Source organism: Delphinapterus leucas, chromosome 13 (assembly GCF_059928025.1).
Source record: "Delphinapterus leucas isolate spDelLeu-1000000601 "Yukka" chromosome 13, BTC_Dleu_Yukka2, whole genome shotgun sequence".
Taxonomy (NCBI): Eukaryota; Metazoa; Chordata; class Mammalia; order Artiodactyla; family Monodontidae; genus Delphinapterus; species Delphinapterus leucas.
In genome coordinates this window covers 62,129,652-62,151,220 of record NC_143141.1, presented here as the reverse complement: position 1 = coordinate 62,151,220, position 21,569 = coordinate 62,129,652, and the positions used below count along the sequence as shown (strand labels likewise).

Sequence of the window (21,569 nt, the reverse complement as noted above, 5' to 3'; positions counted from 1 at the left end):
CATCCAATGCAGCCTCTATGCACACTTCCTGTCTCCCTCCATGGCTTTGTTGTTCTCCATGACTAGCTCACCATCGTACAGACACCTTATTTGACTTCTTGCTTATTTTACTTATTTGCTGTCTCCTGCAATTAGATGGTAAGCTTCATGCAGGGTTATTTGTCTTTTTCATTCACTGCCATATCCTTCTCAGCAAGAACAATGAATGATTGACATATAGAAAAATGAATGAATGAGGTCCAGCTCGTGACCATCATACAAATACTCATATATCTGCAGTCAAAGGAAACCTGGAAACTATTAGAAATGGTCTGTTAAGGCTTATGCTGCTTTTAGTGTTTCAATTCTAGTATGTCAAGGCCCATAAAATAATTTGTTTTTTTTTTTTTTTTTTTTTGCAGTACGCGGGCCTCTCACTGCTGTGGCCTCTCCCGTTGTGGAGCACAGGCTCTGGACGCGCAGGCTCAGCGGCCGTGGCTCACAGGCCAAGCCGCTCCGTGGCATGTGGGATCCTCCCGGATCGGGGCACGAACCCGCGTCCCCGGCATCGGCAGGTGGACTCCCAACCACCACGCCACCAGGGAAGCCCTGGTTATTTTTTAATATTTTCTACCACTGGCCTTGTCAACAGTTTCTTATTCAAGTTATCTTTGTCCCTTTAGTTTTTGTTCTCTCTACGAAGAAGGAATATAGCTCACGCCTCAGGTATTAATCTTAGATTTATAGAAAAAATACAAGCCATAATGAGGGAGTACTATAGACTGAATATTTGTGTCCCTCCCAAATTCATATGTTGAAACCTAATTCTCAATATGATGGTTATATAGAGGTGGGGCCTTTGGAAGATGCTTAGATCATGAGGGCAAAGTCCTCATCAATGGGATTAATGCCCTTATAAAAGAGACCTTGGAGAGCTCCCTCATCCCTTCCCCTATGTGGGGACAGAGTGAGAAGCTTATGAGACAGGAAGCAGGCTCTCACCAGGCGCCAAATCTACCAGGGCCTTCATCTTGGACTTCCAGCCTTTAGAACTGCCAGAAATAAGTTTCTGTAGTTTACAAGTCACCCAGTCTGTGGTATTTTGTCATAGCAGTCCAAAAGGACTGAGACACGGAGTCCCCACCTCCATTAGAACTTATGTGTACATTTCAAATCTACTCCCCTAAGCAATTACTCATCATTTACTGTTCATAAATTTCCACTGTATACTCTATTGCAAGAAACCAAAGTGTGATTATTAACAGCACTAATAATAAACAGGCACAAACGTTTTTTATCACCCTCTGTTCCCACAGTACTTGGGAGATCTGTCAAATTATTCTGTGGCAGATTGGAAAGAGGGAGTTGTGTTAGAAGTCATGACCCAACCGCTAGTGACACTGTTTCCATATTTTCCAGTCTGGGAAACACTAGTTAGAAAATTCTAGTTTTATTCATTAGCTGCAAGAGTAGAAAATGAGCCTGTGGTGATCTTTAAAGAGAAAGAACCAGTGGAAATGAAACAGAAGAACTGAAAACCAGAAAATCCCATGAGAGTGTTGCTTTCCTGAATCGTTGAAAGGGGCTTTCCTCCGCCCCTTTACAATCACACAGAGAGTGGACAAGGTTTGGTGACACAGAAAAGGGATACTTCTTTCTGAATTTAATTTCCTCAAGTGTCTGGCTCCTTGAGTTTGCAACCCTCTTCATTTTATAGGATCTTCCTAAATAAAACTCTGCACTTTGCTTGTATAGGAAGAAACAGAATGTGATTCTATTTTCACTTCCAGAGCCAGTGCAAACACTTATTTGTTAGATGTTGTTGAAGAGAGTGAAAAATGATGTAGATGATGGTGGTGAAGTGTCTTAAGGTCACCCTGTCCCACCTATGATTTTGATGGTTCCTTTCTGACCTGCACTTCGTCACTTCTCCTGCTCTCAGGGAATTTTCCAGATAAAACTCTGTGATTGGCTATCCACGAGTAAGAGACACAGTAGGCTTTAAATTTATCTTGTCTATTTCCAGAGAGAAAGACGCAATGTAGACAGAGAAGGATGTCCTGTTTGAAGACATTTGCTTCATCTTAGAAAGTCTAAATTCGTCCCCAAAATGTGCATATACATTACAAATACATTTATTTCTCTTTTAATTTTATCATGGAGAGTCTTTGGTGCTTTGACCTAGACCAAGTGGTGACGGCAGGAAAAGAAAGCTTGGGACATTATCATTTATAATATGCAGAGAAAAGCACTCACCAGCGCTGACAGTGATCGCTTCGATAAACTGCTCTCTCCAGCTGTTTGTCCCAACCACGAGGGCTAGGTTTGTCTTCTTAATAAGTTTGTCCACGGTACTCTAGAGAGGTTGAAAAGAATCAGAAAATAATTGTCGGGTTGGTTAAGGCCTCGGGAAATCTCAGACCTTGATGATTTTAAAACCCCCGAGTTATCTAAAGGGTAGCAGGTGTTAGGCTCAGAGCAACAGTATTGACATCAAACGCTGTTACGATTATGCAAACAAGCATCGTCCTTTCTTGGAAACATCCTGAAATGGAAACTTCTTCATAGCAAATACAAGCCTCCTTCACTGCCTAATAGCCAAGGAAGAAGAGCCTCACCGGTTACAACTGAGGATGTTGCAAAAGCCCATCCCTTCCCCTCGGACGCTTCATGAACTTGCTTCTCTCCTGGCTTCATCTAGAGTATGTGTCTGCAACTGAATTAACCTAGGCCCTGCTCAGCACTACCTATCGGTGGATAACTGGAAGTGGCAGAGAGATTACGAAACTAAAACCTGTTCTTACTATACTTTTGTTGATCAATGAAATGCAGCCAGACAGCAGAGCCTCAAGGCTGCTGCTGTATGATCATTAATAAATGGATTTTTCTTTGGCTACTGGTTTTGTCAGCCTGGTGGCTGGTAGAGAATTCATCTCACCTGACTCCTGCGGCAAACAAGAAAAGACAAAAACGGTCCATTTGTATGGTTCAGGGCAAACTGCAATGACCTTGCACTGAATCTCCCCCTGCTTTACTAGCTCTGAGCCTCTTATTTTTCTTTTTCTTTAAGACCTTGTTTAGGCACTTGCTTCTGTACAATTAGCACTCTTAGCTTTCCAAATGAATGTCAGTTCATGGAACCGCAGAAGCAGTCAAGCGTTCACAAGAAAACTAAGTGAGCAGATGCACCCAAAGTGCTACCACAAATCACAGCAATTACAGGGAGAAGGGTCACTTCCGGAACGGGGAGCTGTTCTTCCCAGAGAGACGACCACACCGACTTGTCCACGACATGCCCCACCCTTACTGTCAGAGCATCCTCGAATTCCCACTTATTGCAAAGAGTCAGAAAACACGTATTATGTGTCTTAGGTCAAAATCTGTACATGTTTAGAGCAGTGTCCCTGAATTGACTAAGGGTTGAGAGAGCGTGTTATTAGCTAACCGGGAGGAAGGAAAATGTGATCCCAGGGGCCCGTGCAGAAGGCCAAAGCTACATCAGAATGTCAAGTGTGTTAGTTCAACCGTCACTGCAACTGACTTGAAACACTGAGATGATAATAAACATGAAAGGGCCCATCTCCAACTGGCCCACTCTGTATTTTCAACATCATCCTTTGCTAGACTGTTTGTCCTTATGGTGGTGACGTTTCGGCCTCTAGCTTTGTGTCTAGAACTGCTAGTGCCACTGATAATAGCTGTAACCATCAGGGCTCTTGGCCGCCATAGCCAGAGGCACATGACAAGCATCTGACTTTTCTCTGGACTTGGCCAATCTCATCAAGCACTCTGAGTGTCTCGGTTGATGCCAATTCGAAGTTCCTGTTTTTTTGTTTTTTTTTTTTTGCGGTACGCGGGCCTCTCACTGTTGTGGCCTCTCCCGTTGTGGAGCACAGGCTCCGGACGCGCAGGCTCAGCGGCCATGGCTCACGGGCCCAGCCGCTCCGCGGCATGTGGGATCTTCCCAGACCGGGGCACGAACCTGTGTCCCCTGCATCGGCAGGCGGACTCTCAACCACTGTGCCACCAGGGAAGCCCCCGTGTAGAATGTAACAAGAAATAACCTTGACTTTTCCTAAATGTGATGGAAACTTGGGGCAGGTCTCTCCAAGGAAGCCCTCTTTACTCTAAAGCCAAGGCAGAGAATCCCACTTACTGGGGGATAAATAATTGAAGAGTGAAACTGCTCTAACAGTTAAACACAGACTCGCCTCAGAAAATCTCTCTGAAGAACAAAGTTTTAAGATAAACTAAACTTAAAATGTATATTATAAAATGTATATATGTATATATAATGTATATATATAAAACCTCGGGTAGATTGTAAACTTTAGTTCATGATAACCCTGGCAGAATATGAGACAGCCTGGGCTCTTCCCTGGACTTAATTTACATATGTGTCCTCTCTTGACCTATAGGAGGAGAGGAGTGAATAGGAGAGGACCTATAGGAGGAGAGGAGGAATTTGAAATTTGATCCTTGAACTTTGCCAGGGACACTGACCTGGAGGTTTCCTACGTGTCAGTCATTAGGTCTTCACGGTGCTAGTCTGTAGCAATAGTTTTAACCTCACTCTCAGGCATGGGTGTTAGAAACGTCCAGCCCTTGGTCACAACATAGTAAACAAGAACCCAGTGGGCAAAGCAGACTCGGACATTGTGGGGTATCAGCCAGATTTGGGTCTTTAATGCAGTTCTGAGGGCTTTGAACAATTTCTTTAAAACGGCTATGGTCTAGAAAAAATTTCCTAAACAAATAATATGAAATCAACATTGATGCTAGAGGGCACTTCAGAAACATGCCCCAAGGTACCCTTCAGTGTTACCAGTAACTGTCCTGATGAACTTTGAGCAGATGGGAGGAAAACAGTCTATGGAAGATATTCTAGGAAGATAAGTACCCCAAACAACTGGACTTATGGAGAGAGACTTGGTTGACTTTCAAATGCTCGGATCATTGGAGTGGTTACCAGAGAGAGCTTTGGACACAAGAAAACTTTTATGCCTAGAAGACTGTGCCCTGCCATACCCTTCCTACAGGAAGTGACTATGATTTCTCTTCCTGGTCATGGGTGCATGGAAGGGGAGTGCTCGTGGTGGTCCCGTGAGGAAGAGGGCATACAATCATTCCCCATGAGAGTCCTGGGAGGGGTGGGGGACAAGCGTTTACAGAAAATGCCAAGCTGTAGAATCTCTGTTGTCGCAAGTGGCACCACGCCCTCTGGTTCCAGGTGAAAAGAGGGTGCATGACGAAGAGTGAAGATGGAGACGGGAACAGACTGGTCCACAGAAATGGACAGTCTCAGATATCCGTGCCTCAGGAATCTCAGGGAACTTGTGCATATACCAGTCAAGTGTGTGCAGTGAGCCAGGTTCTGGATGAAACGCCAGGTGGGCTCTGATGGTGGGGGTCTGCCTAGAAAGCACTAGTCCCAGGGTCTGCCCTGCTCTTTCTTTCTGTGGGAATGAATGAGAGGAGTTAACACATACATCCACAGTGGCCTGAAGGGGAAAGTTTAATTGTGTTGTTTATCTTTTAAATGCCACTTTAATTTGCAAAGACATTTTTCTTTCCACCTGTCACCTCTCAGGCACCTTCATTTGTGAACTAAATTAGAAAAATACTGAACGGGCCCAGCAAAAGGTAAAGAAGCCACTACTGTGAAAACTCCAGATATGATCCTGAGGCTTTTAGGTTGGTGACCTGATTCTCCCTTTGGGAATTTTCATTCTGGTTTTCCAAACAGGAGCAGAATCTGCTTTAAAAAAAATAAGTGGGGAAAATGCTGCTGTGCTCTGGCTTGTCGTTCGGGAAAACCAGAGAGAGGCTGCTCCTTTTCATGTCCCACTACAGAATGCAGGTGCGGCTCTCCCGGGGGCTTCTAGGTGTGAGGACCACGTGAGTGAAAAGGGATGGGAGCTGGGGCAGGGGCCGAGGGAGCAGCTAAGGGTGGTCCAAAAGGTTCATTTCAAAGTCCTAAGCTCATCCTAAGGCCCATCTGCTTACCTTCTGAAAAATGACTTTCCTCATCTAGAGACCTGGAAATCCAATTTCATCAGCCCAGTTATAAACCCTCCAGTTACGGGCACTCTGCCTTCAGTTTGTTGATTGTGCTCAAGTGTCCTAGGATCTTAAGAAGGTGACTACATGATATACGGGAGCTCGTCAATGGCATGTTCCACAGGGAAAGCTTACCATCCTTCCTCCAAAACAAAAGCCTCATTTTCAGCAGTGTCAAGGCTTTGCTTCTACTAGATTGATTAGCTTTTTCAAACAAAGCACCGTTTCTTCCACACATAACAGTCTCTTGGAATCCATCTTTGCCTCTTCCTTGCTATCCAAAGCCCTCCCTTTAGGGCGCCTCTGACCTTGCACAGTGATGTGTGCCACCCACCAGACCCTGGTTCTGACACCGTTTAGTTTATAGGATCTCTTGTTTCCCTAGCAACTCGCGAATCCCATTTCTGCTCTAAAGGCCTCTCCATCAACGAGCCAGTTCCTGACATTACATCTGCCTCTCGTACAGCATAGACAGACGCCATGAACCGTCTTGGTGCAGAGATGGGCCTGGCCTCCCTGGTGGGCAATGCTGGTGCGCGTACCTTGAACTCATAGGATTCTTCAATGATCACTTCCAGCCTGGTGTGCTCTCCCAGAATGGGACGCCCCATTTCTGCAATGCGCCTCTCCTCCTCTTCTTTGCTGGTCAGCGGCTGCTTGTCATCGTATTCCTCTGTGAAAGGGAAGGACAAGAGAGTGAGAACGCATTCAAATTTATTTGGAAATCCCTGGATCCTGCTACAAGAAAACCAAGAAGGAAGGAAGCCCTGATGACCTACTGAAAGCCCCTGGGGTGGTGCCGTAAGGCTGGAGGGGAGAATTGGACAGACGCTTGTTGTGTGGGGCAGTGATCACTCTGACGGCAAGTGATCATAATATCCCACAACCTAAGCACCTGCCAAAGGGCAGATCAAGAAGAGCAACTTATAGGGCCATGTCACTGGTAAAGACTCTGTCCACATGTTGTCTGCGTTGAGGGAATCACCCAGCTGTCCCCTGGGACACTGGCTCACCTGGCTGTCTGTACACATCCTTTTAGCACATGACCAAGAGGAAACACAATTAAAGTTCCAGAGCGACTCAAGGAATGTAACTCTGGCCTCCTCTTCTCCACTTTCTAGAGGCAAAGAAAATGGCCCAGGGCCAAAGAGACGATAGATGGGAAATTCTGATCTTAGCCTCTCACTTGCCAAGAGCCCCTGCTGCAAGTTAAGAAGCAAAACATCCACGAATTCCACGGGTCAGTAAGACACCTGCGCTCCAGAGCTGCCTCCCTCTGGTGCAAAGCTGAGATGGGTTGGGAGGACCCTGACCATGTTAACGTTAAAGGAAACAGGGAGAGCGAGGGTGAGGCCTTTGGGAAATTCATACTTACTCACCATGGGGGCATGATTATTTCCGGAACCACCATGTAGCTTACAATCCAGGAGAGGCTAGTGGGTGCTCAGAAAATGCTAATGGACTTGAGAGTCCATTAATGAGGGGAAGCTCACAGTTGGGTCCTCTCTGTGTGAAGGTCATTAGGATAAATCCCAGACTGAAAAGGCCACGCACATGTGAAGGACAAACAGTACTCCTGTAACCACTCAGCCTCCTGTCCTCAGGCTCACGATGCTGGAACAAGACAGGCCACTTCCCCTCACAGTCAAGCTGAATGGACCTCATCTCCAAGGAAGTAGTCTTGGTGGTACAGAAAGACCACAGCCCTGACGCCCTTGCTTCTAGAACCTTCCAGGCAAACTGCCTGCAACGGGAGCCTGTTGACTGAGGAGAGATGAGGAAGGGAGGGACTTCTAGCCCAGACTCCTTGCCTTTTGCATTTAGGCATCAACTATTGCAGGAGTCCACATCTCCCATCTCATCCCACCCATACATGGCTTCCCTCTGCTGAGGGACCCTGCCTTGGTGGCTTCATTTGATGCTCTAGCAAATGATGCAGAAGACTAGTTCCTAGGCCAGTTGTTGATTACTGAGCCATGGAGCAGTTGGGCTAGAGGCACTGCTAGCATTTTACATACGAAGTGTCAAAACCAAGCAAAAGGCAAAAGCAGAAGGTAGCATATCAAAGAATTCTTTATTATGTATTCAATAGTGTCTTCCTAAAAATATATTTCAGAATCTGCTTTCCTACCCCCAGTAATTACAGGGCCCCAAAGAAATTCGAAGAAGACTAAAAATAAGAGATTTTGGACTAGCCAAAGTCTGCTAAGTGTTAGCAGATGCAAAAGAGAGGTGCAAGTAGATTACCTTTAATGGTAAAAGTTATAATATTTCTCAGAGTAGGCTTGGGAAGTTATGACCCAAGGGAAGGCAAAAGTTTTTGATTGGTGTCCCCATGATTTGCCCTTGAAATTAAGTGTGTAGAGTCAAGGGGGTGAGCTGAGGTATGTGAAGTCCCATTTATCCAATGCTCAAACCAATCATATTTTGATTCCCACTGCTTTCTGATCTTAAGCCCAGGAAAATGTTATTAGAGTTTTCGTAGGAGCAGGTTATATTAGTGTCTTTCTTCATAACCCTGGCTGAACATGGATATTTTGGAGACTTAGTCAAATAAGAATTATTTTTCCAGAAGAAAAACTATTACAACTTAGATTTTAATTTGAATTACAAAGCCATTTGGGGGAGAATATTTATTATGTCCCCCTTTTAATAGTTTACTTATAAATGGGAAGTTGCTTTTAATGGCATTCAAGTCAATTTAGGTAAAAAGAATAGAGAAATTATGAAAGAAAGGTGATGCGGTGGCATTGTTGAAAGCCGCATCTCACAAAATGAAATGATTTGGAACATGGTATTAAATGAATGGACATGGTAGTAAATGAAACCAAATCACATAGTGAGTGAAAAGGTTATTCCCTTTTTAATCCTCCTTTAGTCCTTATGATGAAGAAGTTTGGTAACTAGTTCTTGACATTAGGGTTTCTACCATTTATGGAAGAGAAAATAGTTTTCAGGCATAGAGCATTTGACTGCATTGAGCTAGAAGTAATAACTTTTTTCATTCTAAAAATTTTAACCTTACTTTCTCTATGTGATAAATACTAGCTTTCTATTAGTGTTAGTAACTTAAAGTTTTTTTTTTTTAAACAAATCTAGTGAAGTAAAAACATGAGGCAAAAAATTGCATGAAGTAAATAATAGCATAGTTGGTATGCGGCCTAAGGAAATATTGTAAAAGAGGTATGCGAAAGAACAAAATTTTAGGAATTAATGTCTTAACAGATTTCATACTAACCTAAAGAAAAGCAGGAACCTTGTTTCTATCACTTTCTACATTCTTGCTCCAAGCTAGACTTGAATTTAATGCCACACTTTATTCCACTGTCTACCCATCTGGAAAACCTTCCCCATTTTCATCTAGCTAAATCCTACTTACCTTTCAAAACCCTACCTCTTCTCGCATGAAATATCCCTCAATTGACCTATTTAGGAATGACCACTCTAACTTTAAATTCTGAATATTTGTTGTGTGTACATATTAAACGTGGACACTTCTAATATACTACTTTTTAATATTTAAACTACCTTTACATACAGATATCCAACGTGTAAACTTACCAAGATAGAACAATATGTCTCATTGCTCTTTGGATTTTCCTCATATCCCTCAGAGCCTATTACTATGTATGGAAAGTAGTAGGTGCCCAATAAGTATTTGTCATGTGACTGTCCAACTCACTGTTAGACAAGCCTCTTCTTTGCTCTATGCATATAGTAAAGACCATTTGTTCATTTCACACGTCATTGCACTCCTACACTATGTCAGCATACTGAGGCCCCTCCCACCCCGCCTCTTTTTCCAGGAACTCATGGTCTAGTGGGAAGTGAGGCATATAGATGGGACAACTTCTAGTACAGCAAGGTAGGGGCTGAAGGTCCAGGGTCAGGGAGTAGCTCCCTCTGACCAAAGGAGTCAGGGAAGGCTTCAGGAAAGAGGAGATATTTGAAATTGGCCTTGAAGCATGTATAGGAGCTTGCCAGGTGAAGGTGGTGGGAAGGCTGGCTAGGAGGTAGTAGAGGAAGGAGGGGCATTCCAGGCAGAAAGAAGTCAAAGCACAAAGGCCTAGTGTCATGGTAGGGTCAGGGATATTTTCACTTAATAAACATCGTGAACATTTAAGAGATAATTATACTTATATGTAACTGAGAGAAGACAGCTGGATAAATCCTTTTATTGCTCTATAATGATACAGATAAATTAATATTTGTGATCCAGATTTTTGAAACTGGCAAAGAAGAGAGCTAAGCTTATTTTTTTAAAGTGACTTCTCTTTAGGTATCTTTTATCGAATAGGAAATCGTTTAACGGCACATGTTTTGATCACCTATTTTTTTTTCACTTTGAGTGCTGGATCAGATGCAGTTCATTTTACTGTGGCCAAGTCAGTCTCATTTCCTTATTTATGCATATGCTGTGCTTTTAGTTCTGCTTCTCAGGTAGAGGAAATTCTCTGTGTAATCCTGTTTATCTGTATATGTACATATATATGTACATATTTTTAAACTCATCATATTTTATTGAGAAGTTGATAATAAATTATATAACATCATGGTCTTAACCAACCAACCCAACTTAAAGATCAAATGCATAATTAACGGCCATGGTTAAAATCAGTATTGACAGGACAGAAAACAATGCTGTGATGAAATCATTGGTAGGGGTCCTCCCTTCCCCTGAGTAATTGATTTTGCAAATGACACATCACAATAGCTAATAGGTACCAGGGATCTGGGAAAAGCAGAATTATGAAAAAGCTGCTGTTAATGCTTTCTTGATCAGGCTGCATTTTGAAGCCTCATCACCGTAAGAGGTGAAGGGCTGAGAACACGAATCTCTATTAGAAAACAATACAACCCACATGGAGATCTGCACCCGAGGAGCTACTGTGGATATTCTTGAATGCATTTGCAATTTTTTGTCTCAACAAACAATGTAAAATTTGGAAATGGGTACAAGGCCAGTGGTGGGACAATTTGCTTGTGGTTATTTTAATCCTTCACTCAGATCTGTGTTGACACGTCTGAGAGCGGAGATCTCTTTTTCAGCACCTGGCTGGTCTGTTTGATTAGAACCTAAAGAGACTGGTACTTTATTTCCATGAGGAATATTCTGGAACAACTCTGCAGTCAGGGCTGCATGATTACTGAATGGGGGTGTGGGATGCGAGAACGAGCAAAGTCTTACTGCGGCAGGCAGAAGTGTTTCTGCAGCCATGACCAGCGATGGGCGATGGTGACAACTGAAGAGTGAGTATCCGTGTCCTTATCCAGAGTCTTGGTAACTTAAGGCAAGGGGCTCACACCCGGGCTCTAATCCTACAGTCGATCTGGGATAGCTTTGTCATCCTTTAGTCACCCTGTCAATGTTCCCCTCTGGAGAAAACCCACAGATGTACTGTCATCTGTGCATATTTGGCTAACATCATGTTGCCTGGCGGAAGGAAAGGCAGACTCTGGGAAGAGAGACAGCTTGCTTTTAAAGACATTTCATGACATTTGCAATGAAAGACCCATGTTGAAGAAGCGAGATTTGCAAGACATCTGGAGTATACTGAAACTTGAGAGGCTGCTGGACTCAATCTTCTCTATAGGCCCATGCTTCCCCCTCCACCATGCGTCCCATCCTGGGCCGATGTGGTGTCTTGTTGCTGACTCATCATACCCCCAACTGCAGAGAAGCCACGGCATTGTGTAGCAATGCTTTAGAGGTAATGGGGGTGAATTGTGTCACTTTAATGTCGAAAGACCGAAAGAACCCTTGAAGGCAATTAAACTGTGGTTTTCAAGGACCGTGATGAAATGAGTACCTGTGATGGTGATTATAGTAGAGGGGATCGGATGTTCTCTAGCATGAACTTTCCTGAAGACAGGTTGGCCTGGCAAAAGGACAGGCAGAAAGTCAGCAGACTGGATTGCACTGGTTTGCCAGAAGAGCTTTGTGGAATTAGTAAGCTGAATGTCACGCCCAGATGCACCCAGTGCAAGCAATGTTAGTTTGGGGACTGAGTGGTCAGAGGTCACTGTTATGTAGGTTGAAGAAGTGAGCAAGTAAATAAATGGGGCAGGTGTTCTAGGAGTCCAATCAGATTGTGTGAATAAAGCACACACCCCACAGCAGGGGTGCAGCCAGATTCCTGCAGGTGTCTGAGATGGAGTATCCATGCCCGTCAAGTTCCTGCTTCCAGAGGCATCACGGAACAATGAAAAGCACTCGGTGTGATGACAGGTAGCCTCGTGGTGCCAACAACATGGCCTTAAGTAGGCCATTTCTCCAGTTACCCCATGTGTGAAATGGAGATAATAGTGCCTGCTCTGTCCATATCACAGGTCTGTGTGAGGGTCAAGGAACATAACATCAGGAAACATGCTTATTTGTTTCCTTGGCAGTCTGAATGGGAGAAGGCTGTACACACTGGCAGGTTTTACAAGGGTTCACCATTGTCACAGTGACTGGCTGGATTACCTAGTTTAGGGTTTTCATGAAACTCCTGGTTCAACTGACTACCTGCTTTTCGCTTCTACCAAGAGATCCTGGAACTGACCTGGAATCATGAGATTGGGATTCTGCAAATTCTGCCATATGCTTTCCATCTAAACTTGGGCAAGGTGTTTCTTTTCTCTGGGATTCAGTTTTCTCAATTGTACAACGAAGGCAAACTTGAAGGGGATTTGTTTCTCTAACCTATATACTGGAGTGACTAAAGTGTGTTTAACTGTCGGAATTTTCATAGCTTGTCTTCCTTAAAAAGCCATGTGCATTATGAAGACTCACGTGATGAGTGTAATATGATTGGAAGAGTAACTTTTATTTATTTATTTACTATTATTATTTTTCTTTTTTTGCGGTACGCGGGCCTCTCACTGTTGTGGCCTCTCCCGCTGCGGAGCACAGGCTCCGGACGTGCAGGCTCAGCGGCCATGGCTCACGGGCCCAGCCGCTCCGCGGCATGTGGGATCTTCCCGGACCGGGGCACGAACCCGTGTCCCCTGCATCGGCAGGCAGACTCTCAACCACTGCGCCACCAGGGAAGCCCCGGGAAGAGTAACTTTTAAAAAGGTATACTGACTGTTACATACTTTTAATTAATTAGGGAACTTTTTTGCTGCCTGTTTGGGGACAGAAACATGCCTCTATCTTTCCAAATTGAGCCAGAATACTTAATTTTGTTAAAAATATCCAAATTAATGTACTCTAGTTTCCCCCTTTTGGGGTCCTCCTCATTTTTCATTTGACTGAAATTCATACTGATGGCATTTCAGAGACATAGCGAGGCTTTGGATCGAAAAGGGATTGAGATGCAGGTAGGAATATACAAGTTGGGAGAAAGGAGCTAAAAGTGCTGGGTTAAAGTAGTCATCACATGGCCTTGGACTTAAAGTTAGAGGGCCGGGCTCTGAGCCCTGGATGGGTGACTGGAGTAGACTGATCATCTTTGAACCTTCATTTCTTCTCCTATAAGTGAGAACAAAAGATCTTATTCCATAAGGTTGAGGATTAAATGATATAATGAATAAGAAATACTTTCCAAATTCTAATGAGCTATAATGTATAGGGGGTTATCATGTTATGTGCCTGGAGGGTCAAGGGGGAATTACATCACAGGTCCCAACAAGGGCCTTTCAGTGAGGCAAAGTCTGAGAGCAACAGGTGAAGATTTGCAAATTCCAAAAGCACCTCCAGCATTTAATGTCCATCACTAATGACACCTCTGAAATAGAGGTACTGGGTTGTGGACCAAATGATTTTTTCGATTTCCATATATCCTGCTTCAACTTTAGATTTTCACACTTAGCTGCACAAGACTGCATAAAAGCTGCAGGCAAAGTCCAAGAGTTAGATTAATTTTCCTTTACTGCCCCTGCGTCTCAAAGCGTTGACTTCAAAGCCTCAAACTGACTTCAAAGAAAAGCTCTCCAGGGCTTACAGCTGGTTTTCACTGTGTAGACCTAAATTTTAGAACTTTCCCCAGAGGCATCTATAGAGAGTGGATCCCAGGCACTCTGGCCTGGTTCTGGAGAAGAAGGATCATGTAAAGTGAGAGGAACAGGCCAATGTGGAAATTCCCAGAGGGTTCTGCAACTTTCTCTCATTTTAACTGCATCAATTTCAGGTTTTGGGAAGAGGTGGTAAAACAGAAAAATTGCTATTGAAGATTAAGGTTCAAGCTATAAGAAAGAGCTTAATGAAGTACATGAAATAATAGAAAACCTCTGAAAGAAGTGATTCTGTCCTCTTGGATGCGTGACGTGTCCGAGACAGAAAATGTTGGACGTTACTGGTGGGGTATTCTAGAACTTGAAACGAACAATTTCTGAGAAAAGAAAATTAGGGTCCCATTACCTAGTTACTAAAAAGGAAGATGTTTCAATGGAAGGAAGGCCCTAAAAGCAAACTCCTGACATATTCAATGATAAAACAGGAAGCTATCCAAACACATAAATGCGTTTTAACAAGGCATTCTACCACTAAACGTTTTTAGTTAAGGTCTCATTATCAGGCTGCATAGGGCTGAGGGAGCTGTAGATACTATACTATTCCTCAGATGGTTGACTTTTTTTTTTTTTAATTACTTCAAGGAAGCCATGAAGACTGGCTTGCCAAATTTCTACATTCCTCAAAGCTCACAAGGATCATTAACTTACTGGGTGATAGAATCAGAATATTTCCAAAAAGATTTCAATAAGTTAAAATGATGGGATGAAAAAAGGAAGATTAAAGTTTTAAAAGTAAATGTAAATTCCTTAACTCGGATTCAAAAACAGCATATTTGGCAGTGCAGAATTTGGAAGACTTGACCTAGGAGAGTGTCAGGTGAATCAGGTTTAAGAAATCCTCTATGAGCACTTGTTCTATTTAACGTTTTTATCCTTTTCAATTTCTATGTCTCCAAGAGTCTATGAATCATTTTGTCTTTAAATGCTGTGTCTGGAGAGAAGAAGTGGAGGGCAATAGCCCATGTGAAATTGGACGCGTTCAGAAAGTTCCACTTTGGACGGAATCATGTTGAAACTTCTTGATCATGAGTTTACACTGATGGCAGTTTAAGTTAACGCCACCCCACACCATAACATTTTCAAACTTAGAATGTTTGAAAATATTTCCTTTCTAAATATTTTGTTTAGCTATCTGGTTTCAGAAAAAAATAATTAGAATATAGATATCTGCATAATTATATTGGAAAATGCCACGGCCATTAGGATGGCCTTTAGGGACATCTTCAACCTGCAGCTTCAGACAAATCAGGCCTACCATTTGATATGTATCTCCCTCTCTAAGTCTATATAGATGATTCTGAAAGGGTGAGAAAATATTTAGGGTCAAAAGAGAGGATGCTGTAAGGAAATATCTTTCTTCTCTATGTAAGGAAATAGCTTTAGAGTTCTGCTGGCTAAAAAATGCAATCAACAGCGGCTGGGTACCATTATGAAATTAAGGGTTTTAAACTTTTTGACTGACGTTTTGAGTTTTTACAGAGCACTTTGGAATCCACTGCAAGTGGCAGACATAGTACTTATTACCATGTTAAGAATGCTAAAACTTCGCAGATTGGTGTGGTGGGATGAGGGGAAGGCATGCTTTATCTTCTCCCAATAGGGCATTATCTATGATTAGGACCCTGAGCTTGGGCCATGGAGTGGGCTTGTATGTCAACTCCTATGTTTCCTTGAGACTAGCAATCGTTTTATTTATTCTGGTACTCTCTGGAGCATCTAGCAAGGTACACTCACATCATCAGTGCTATGTGAACATCTGTAAATTGATCAGTGTCAAAATATGACCAATTACAGGTTCTCCACACAAATTTGCTTATAAGTAAACACAACACACACCTTGTTAATGTGTAAAATGTTAAATGTGTAAAATCAGCAAAAGCACACCGTGTGCCATAGCTAAGTGTTAATGCAGGGTACATAAGATGTGGTTTTTGTTTGATAATTAAGGGTATTTGGGGGAAAATGAAGAACATTAAAAAATTGTCTTACCATACAGGTATTTTCCTTCATTAAAAGGAAATAAAAATGAGAAATAATTTTTAAAAATGTAAACAACTCACGGTACAAAATAAAATTTGGTTCATTAGACTTAAAAAATTCATACCTGTTATTGTGAAGCCACCTAAAAAAGAAAAAAAGAAAGAAATGTTACAATTCATTTAATTTACACTCTAAATAACAAATACCAGTGACGTCAGACCGCCTGACAGCCCATCCAAAGTACAAAAACTTGCCAAATTGTATATACAATTAAGAAAAATATGAAAACATCCATTCATGACTTAATCGCTAATCATTCTTTTAAGACTATGAGCTTTAGTGCACAAATTTAATTCTTGTGCATACCTAAGAAAGCACTGATTTTGTAAAAGGTCATACTGAACCCAAAGCGGAATGTAAACTATCCAACCTTCACAAAATTATGAGGCCAATGGCTCTAAACAACAATCTTGCTAATAAATCAGCAGAAATAAAAAATAAGTCAGAAAGCTACTGTAGCACCTGACAGAAATGGAAAATAACCTAGAAAAATGGAAAGGAAATGCAAGAAATGAAATGCTTACCAAGCTCATTCAATAACAGGGCTGTGAAGGAAACAGACAAAGACAAACACAGAATAAGAGACCAGATGAATAATGAAAGTAAGAGGAATATCAGCAGAAAGAAATCCAGGCAGATCTGATCACAGTGGTAGGGAGCTGCTACTAAAAAATTGGTGCACGGCAAGTTAATGTGGCATTGGGAGTATTTCCAGATGATCCCAGAACTGATTTCTGCAAACGTGTGTGACTGATTCTATATATATAAACAATTCACTTTATATATTATTTCTTGACATTTAAGAAAACATTTCTGCCATATGTTTACACACAGTCTATACATCTAGTTTGCCAAATATAGTAGAAATATTTTATGAAGTTAATCCTAAACCTTATTTGAGTGAGCCTTCCTCTTGAAATAAGTGCCTGGCAGTCAGTGAATTCAACATATGGAAGTCTTAAAGCATCCAGGATCTCAGGGATTGTACCTTTCAATGGAAACAGAGAAAACATCTTAGGAAATTCCATTTTGGCCGCCCCGCCCATAAGGAGACTTTGGCCCAAGATGAAGTTCTCTCGCTGGAGGCTCTATTTGCATGATATTTTGGTCATCAGGGAATGCTTATGTTTTTTAAATCCTCAAAATCTGCGTCCCAGGAATGACTGCTTATTTGTGTGTCCTTATCTATGACCTGCACGGTATAATCGGACAACCAGATAGCTTCTTGTGGACACATAATTCCACAGAAACTGACAAGACAGGGACAGAAGGTCTGGGGCAGCGGAGGTGGGGTGTGGGGCCTGACATACATAATTTGTCTTTCAGGTTTTGTGCTTTAAACCCAGACTATAGCTGTAGCACTTTATCCTGGTGAAAGCTACCTGACTAAATGTATCAAATAAATTACTTCTAGAGTTGTAGATGGGAAAGTTACAATTACCTTTTCAGGACCAGTTTTCTCTCTACTGGTAGTGGCATTAGAGGATACTTTATAAAACAAGTTAGTAATTTTATTTATGGTGACACAGATCCACTTGTTGGGTGTCAAAAGCAAATAGTGCTATCAAGGAATTTTAATTTACTTTTATATGAAGGCATATTTTACCAAAATGACAATTGAAAGAGCTGTATTCAAGATGCTCTTCCTTGAGATAAAAGGCAGTCCTTTGGAGGAATGCATTCAGAAGTAAGTGCTTTTTCCTGTATGTTAATGAGGCATTTTTGATCCCATCTTTGTAAGAAATCGGCAGTTTTCTAGTGTCTTTTTCTTCCGCCTGCTGTCTGTGGAGCATATTAAATAGGCTGCATTAAAATGGGTCCCCAGTGCTCTTTTCTCCATCATTCCAAAGGCTCCTGTTACCTTTCTGAACATGATTAAGTCAGGACAACTTTGTTTTTGTTTGTTTTCTGATGGACTCTGAGGCCAGTGAGTTCTTACAAAAGTGGGATTAGTTAAATTCCCCCAAATGTTGGGTCTGTATAGGAATTAGTCCTTTGTATTTGACTTTTTTTCTTTACATGTAAAAGTTTACATTTCTTGCAAAGTGGTCACCTAATCATCTATACTGCCTTCATCAATGGTTTAAATGCAATTAATAAGCGCTATTAATAGGTACTATGCTCATTTTATATATATATAATTAAGTGTATACCATTGCTTTTAAAATGACCACTAGGGCTTCCCTGGTGGTGCAGTGGTTGGGAGTCCACCTGCCGATGCAGGGGTCACGGGTTCGTGCCCCGGTCCGGGAGGATCCCACATGCCGCGGAGCAGCTGGGCCCGTGAGCCACGGCCGCTAAGCCTGTGCTTCCGGAGCCTGTGCTCCGCAACGGGAGAGGCCACAGCAGTGAGAGGCCCGCGTACCGCAAAAAACAAAAACAAACAAACAAAATAAAATGACCACTATTAGAGGGTAATTATGGGACGCCCTCGGAATAATTCAGAATAAAAAAACTATTTTTAAAGCTGATATAAAATTCCTGTCTTTCCTTCTCAAATATAGGTCATATAAAATAGATATAAAATCAAAGACAGCAAAAAATATGGCTTCTTTCTTCAAATAGTTTCTAAAAATATAAACACAAAAATCTAATTATAAGGATACTGCTGTTTATTTTTTATTTTTAGAAAAAGATTCTATATGTTAGAAATGTGTCAATTCTACAAGAATCAAAAGATTTTGAAGCATAAGGCAGGATCGGCCTTAAGTAAGGGCTAAGTTCTTACTGAACTACCATATCCTTCCTACTAAAGAAAATTGATATGACCATGGTTTCATATATATGGTCTCTTTTAAATATCATATCTGATGATATGAAAAATATTTTGCCAAAATGAACACTAGGATATTGATGCCACTACTCTTTAAGGATCTTTGTTCTAAGTTTTTTTTTTTTTTAAAACTGGCTTCTCTAAATTAGACTAATTATTGAATTCTTCTGAAATTTCCTATTAGTTGCCATTAGACCCATCTACCATGACTAATAGGCATTAAGTAGTCTCCATCACTAACATTTTAGGGGATATTTAATAGCTGGAATCAAATTTTAGAATGATTCCCGAATAGTGAAAAACTAAACCCAGAAATCATTCTTTTATGTCATCCCTTCTGAATTACAGAAATCTCTTCCAGTATTTCTGGAATCTGGTATCAATCAAGGTGAGCTGGCATTTTCTGAAGAAAAGGGGCATTGTTTGGTGCATTTGTGAATATGGGCAGGAAAATGAAATGGCTAAAGCTTCAAAGGAGAGGAAGTATAGTACTTGGAAGCCGAGGAAGAGGAGAGAGTTAAGTGTGAGAGTAGGAGACACAGAGAGAAGAGTACAATTTCTCGCTGGTATGTCTTTGTATACTCTCACACCTTTCATTCCTCTTCTTATCCATTTTGGTTCCTCAAGCACAAGGGAGAAACTGCACTCTTTCTCATATTCCTCACGGTCAAATATTCTAATGGTAATGATCTTCCTGTGGGAACACAAGACAAAGGCAAAACAAATGGTTGGAGTCACACGCTCATGCTAGGTGTTCACCAAGCAGCATGTTACTGTGATGTTATGGAAGGAGAACTGGCCACACATGGACCTCCAGGAGTATGTAAAAGGGCATCCAGGTACTCCCAGCTGGCCCCGTTAAGTTTCCTCTGCCAATCCATCATTTTTACAAATTCTTCCTGCTTCAGTGAGCAGTCAGGAGGTATCCCAAATTAGGAAGAGAAATCAGAAAGTCGGCTTCATGTGGGTGCAGGAAGCATCAGCACCAACTTTCCCAGGCTCGATTGCACTGACAATGAGTAGCTCAGACTGCCATGTGCAGAGTGGCCCAAACTGGCTGATGGAGCTCCAGGCTGGGCTCCCTGTGGCCCCAGAGGAGATCTATGCCCCGTTACATAGGTGGAGGGATGTGTGCATTGTAAGTCACGTTCTGAAGAGTGCAGGCATCCAGGGGTGGCACAGGCCAGCGGAAGCTGTTGGGCTCAGCCCTGGAGCAGTTCCCCCACCTTTCTTCTCACTCATCTCCACCAAGCGGGGCTCGCCAATCTCAAGGAGGAAGGTCTTGTTTTTCTCATATTCCTCATCATCAATTACCTTGACTGATATTGTTTTGCTGAAACAGAGAAGAATAGAAATTGACGAACAAGGGGAATAGGAAATAGGAGAGAAGGAACATAGAGAAGAGGAAAGCAAGGTTAAAGAGTGGCACTTCCAGACAAATGGCAACTGAGAAACTTCTGGACCGTGAGACTGTCCTTCCAGAATGGGTGTGGGATGGGTCTGAGAGAGTGGAAAGGTCACCCAATGCACAGCTGCCCTGCCCAGGACCACAGACTTGTTTCAGCCAAAATACAGCATTCATACTACTAGGTTTATCATCATCATGGGAAGCAGAAAGACACAGATCACAGTAATAAGAAAAGAACAATATATTTATTTAGTAAATGCCTTAACCACAGGATTGTCTGAGTCGTGCTCTGGAATTCAACCCTTTGAAACAAATCAGTAAACCACATCAAAATATGAACAGAGGTTATATCTGAGTAACAGGCATAAGGGTCATTTTTGGGGGCCTTCATTCTGCTTCACTGTATTTCCAAACATAACATTTTTACCATAAAATGTTATTAAAATAATAAATGCATAAGAGCATCACAGAATAAAATAAAAGTCTTTTATCTTACCCCACCCAATGTCCTAGACTCAAACTCTTTTTCAGGTGAGTCAGATTTTCCACCTAGATCACAAGGGGAAGTTGTTCATGTTTTGTTTGTCTTTCTAAAGATGGAAGCCTCCTAAGGTGGGGGTGGGGAGTCATGATGTTCTAGTTATTTTCTTCCCTCCCAAAGCTGACCTTCAACTTTGACAAAATATACTCTACCCTACTTTCAAACTCCACCGATACACCAAGGCATTTCATTAAGAATTCTTCCTGTAATGCATCCTTTAGAGCTTCTTGCCTTATCCTGTGGTTGTGATTGACAGGTAGGTAGGACAAATGCAAATATTATGCAAATCTCAACTCCCCACAAGACTTGATGACTCTGAAAAGAAATTTAATGTTACCTTCTAATTAATAAGGGCTTAATCACTTCATGTATTACAACTTATTCAGAGCCCCCAAACACTTGTTTGTCCTTGAAAATATTTTTTTTGTTCAGTACCATTGGCCAAGAACATTTCTGACTAAAGGTTTTGTTTTTTTTTTTTTTTGCGGTACGCGGTCCCCTCACTCTTGTGGCCTCTCCCGTTGCGGAGCACAGGCTCCGGACGCGCAGGCTCAGCGGCCATGGCTCACGGGCCCAGCCGCTCCGCGGCAGGTGGGATCCTCCCCGACCGGGGCACGAACCCGCGTCCCCTGCATGGGCAGGTGGACTCTCAACCACTGCGCCACCAGGGAAGCCCTGACTAAAGGTTTTAAAACAATGACTTCATAAAGACACACAGTCTTAATGTCATGGACATTATTTAGTTTTGGTGGAATTTTCTAGGTTTCTGG

General features: G+C 42.1%; 1 protein-coding gene across 13 annotated transcripts in view; it reads right to left on the bottom strand.

The window, feature by feature from the left end:
* Nucleotides 1-21,569, bottom strand: part of SLC8A1 (solute carrier family 8 member A1) — a 360,075-nt gene that overhangs the window by 78,737 nt on the left and 259,769 nt on the right. For 10 of the 13 annotated variants that reach the window (XM_089923245.1, XM_089923246.1, XM_089923243.1 and 7 more), the window contains 4 exons: nucleotides 19,441-19,544; nucleotides 16,142-16,159; nucleotides 6,582-6,712; nucleotides 2,236-2,335 (listed from right to left, as the gene is read on the bottom strand). In XM_089923245.1, coding sequence (XP_089779371.1) covers nucleotides 2,236-2,335; nucleotides 6,582-6,712; nucleotides 16,142-16,159; nucleotides 19,441-19,544 — 353 coding nt within the window. Of the gene's footprint in view, nucleotides 1-2,235; nucleotides 2,336-6,581; nucleotides 6,713-11,849; nucleotides 11,919-16,026; nucleotides 16,042-16,141; nucleotides 16,160-16,601; nucleotides 16,623-19,440; nucleotides 19,545-20,076; nucleotides 20,184-21,569 lie in introns of those variants that run through there. The other 3 variants (XM_022573995.3, XM_089923250.1, XM_089923247.1) reach the window with 3 other exon arrangements.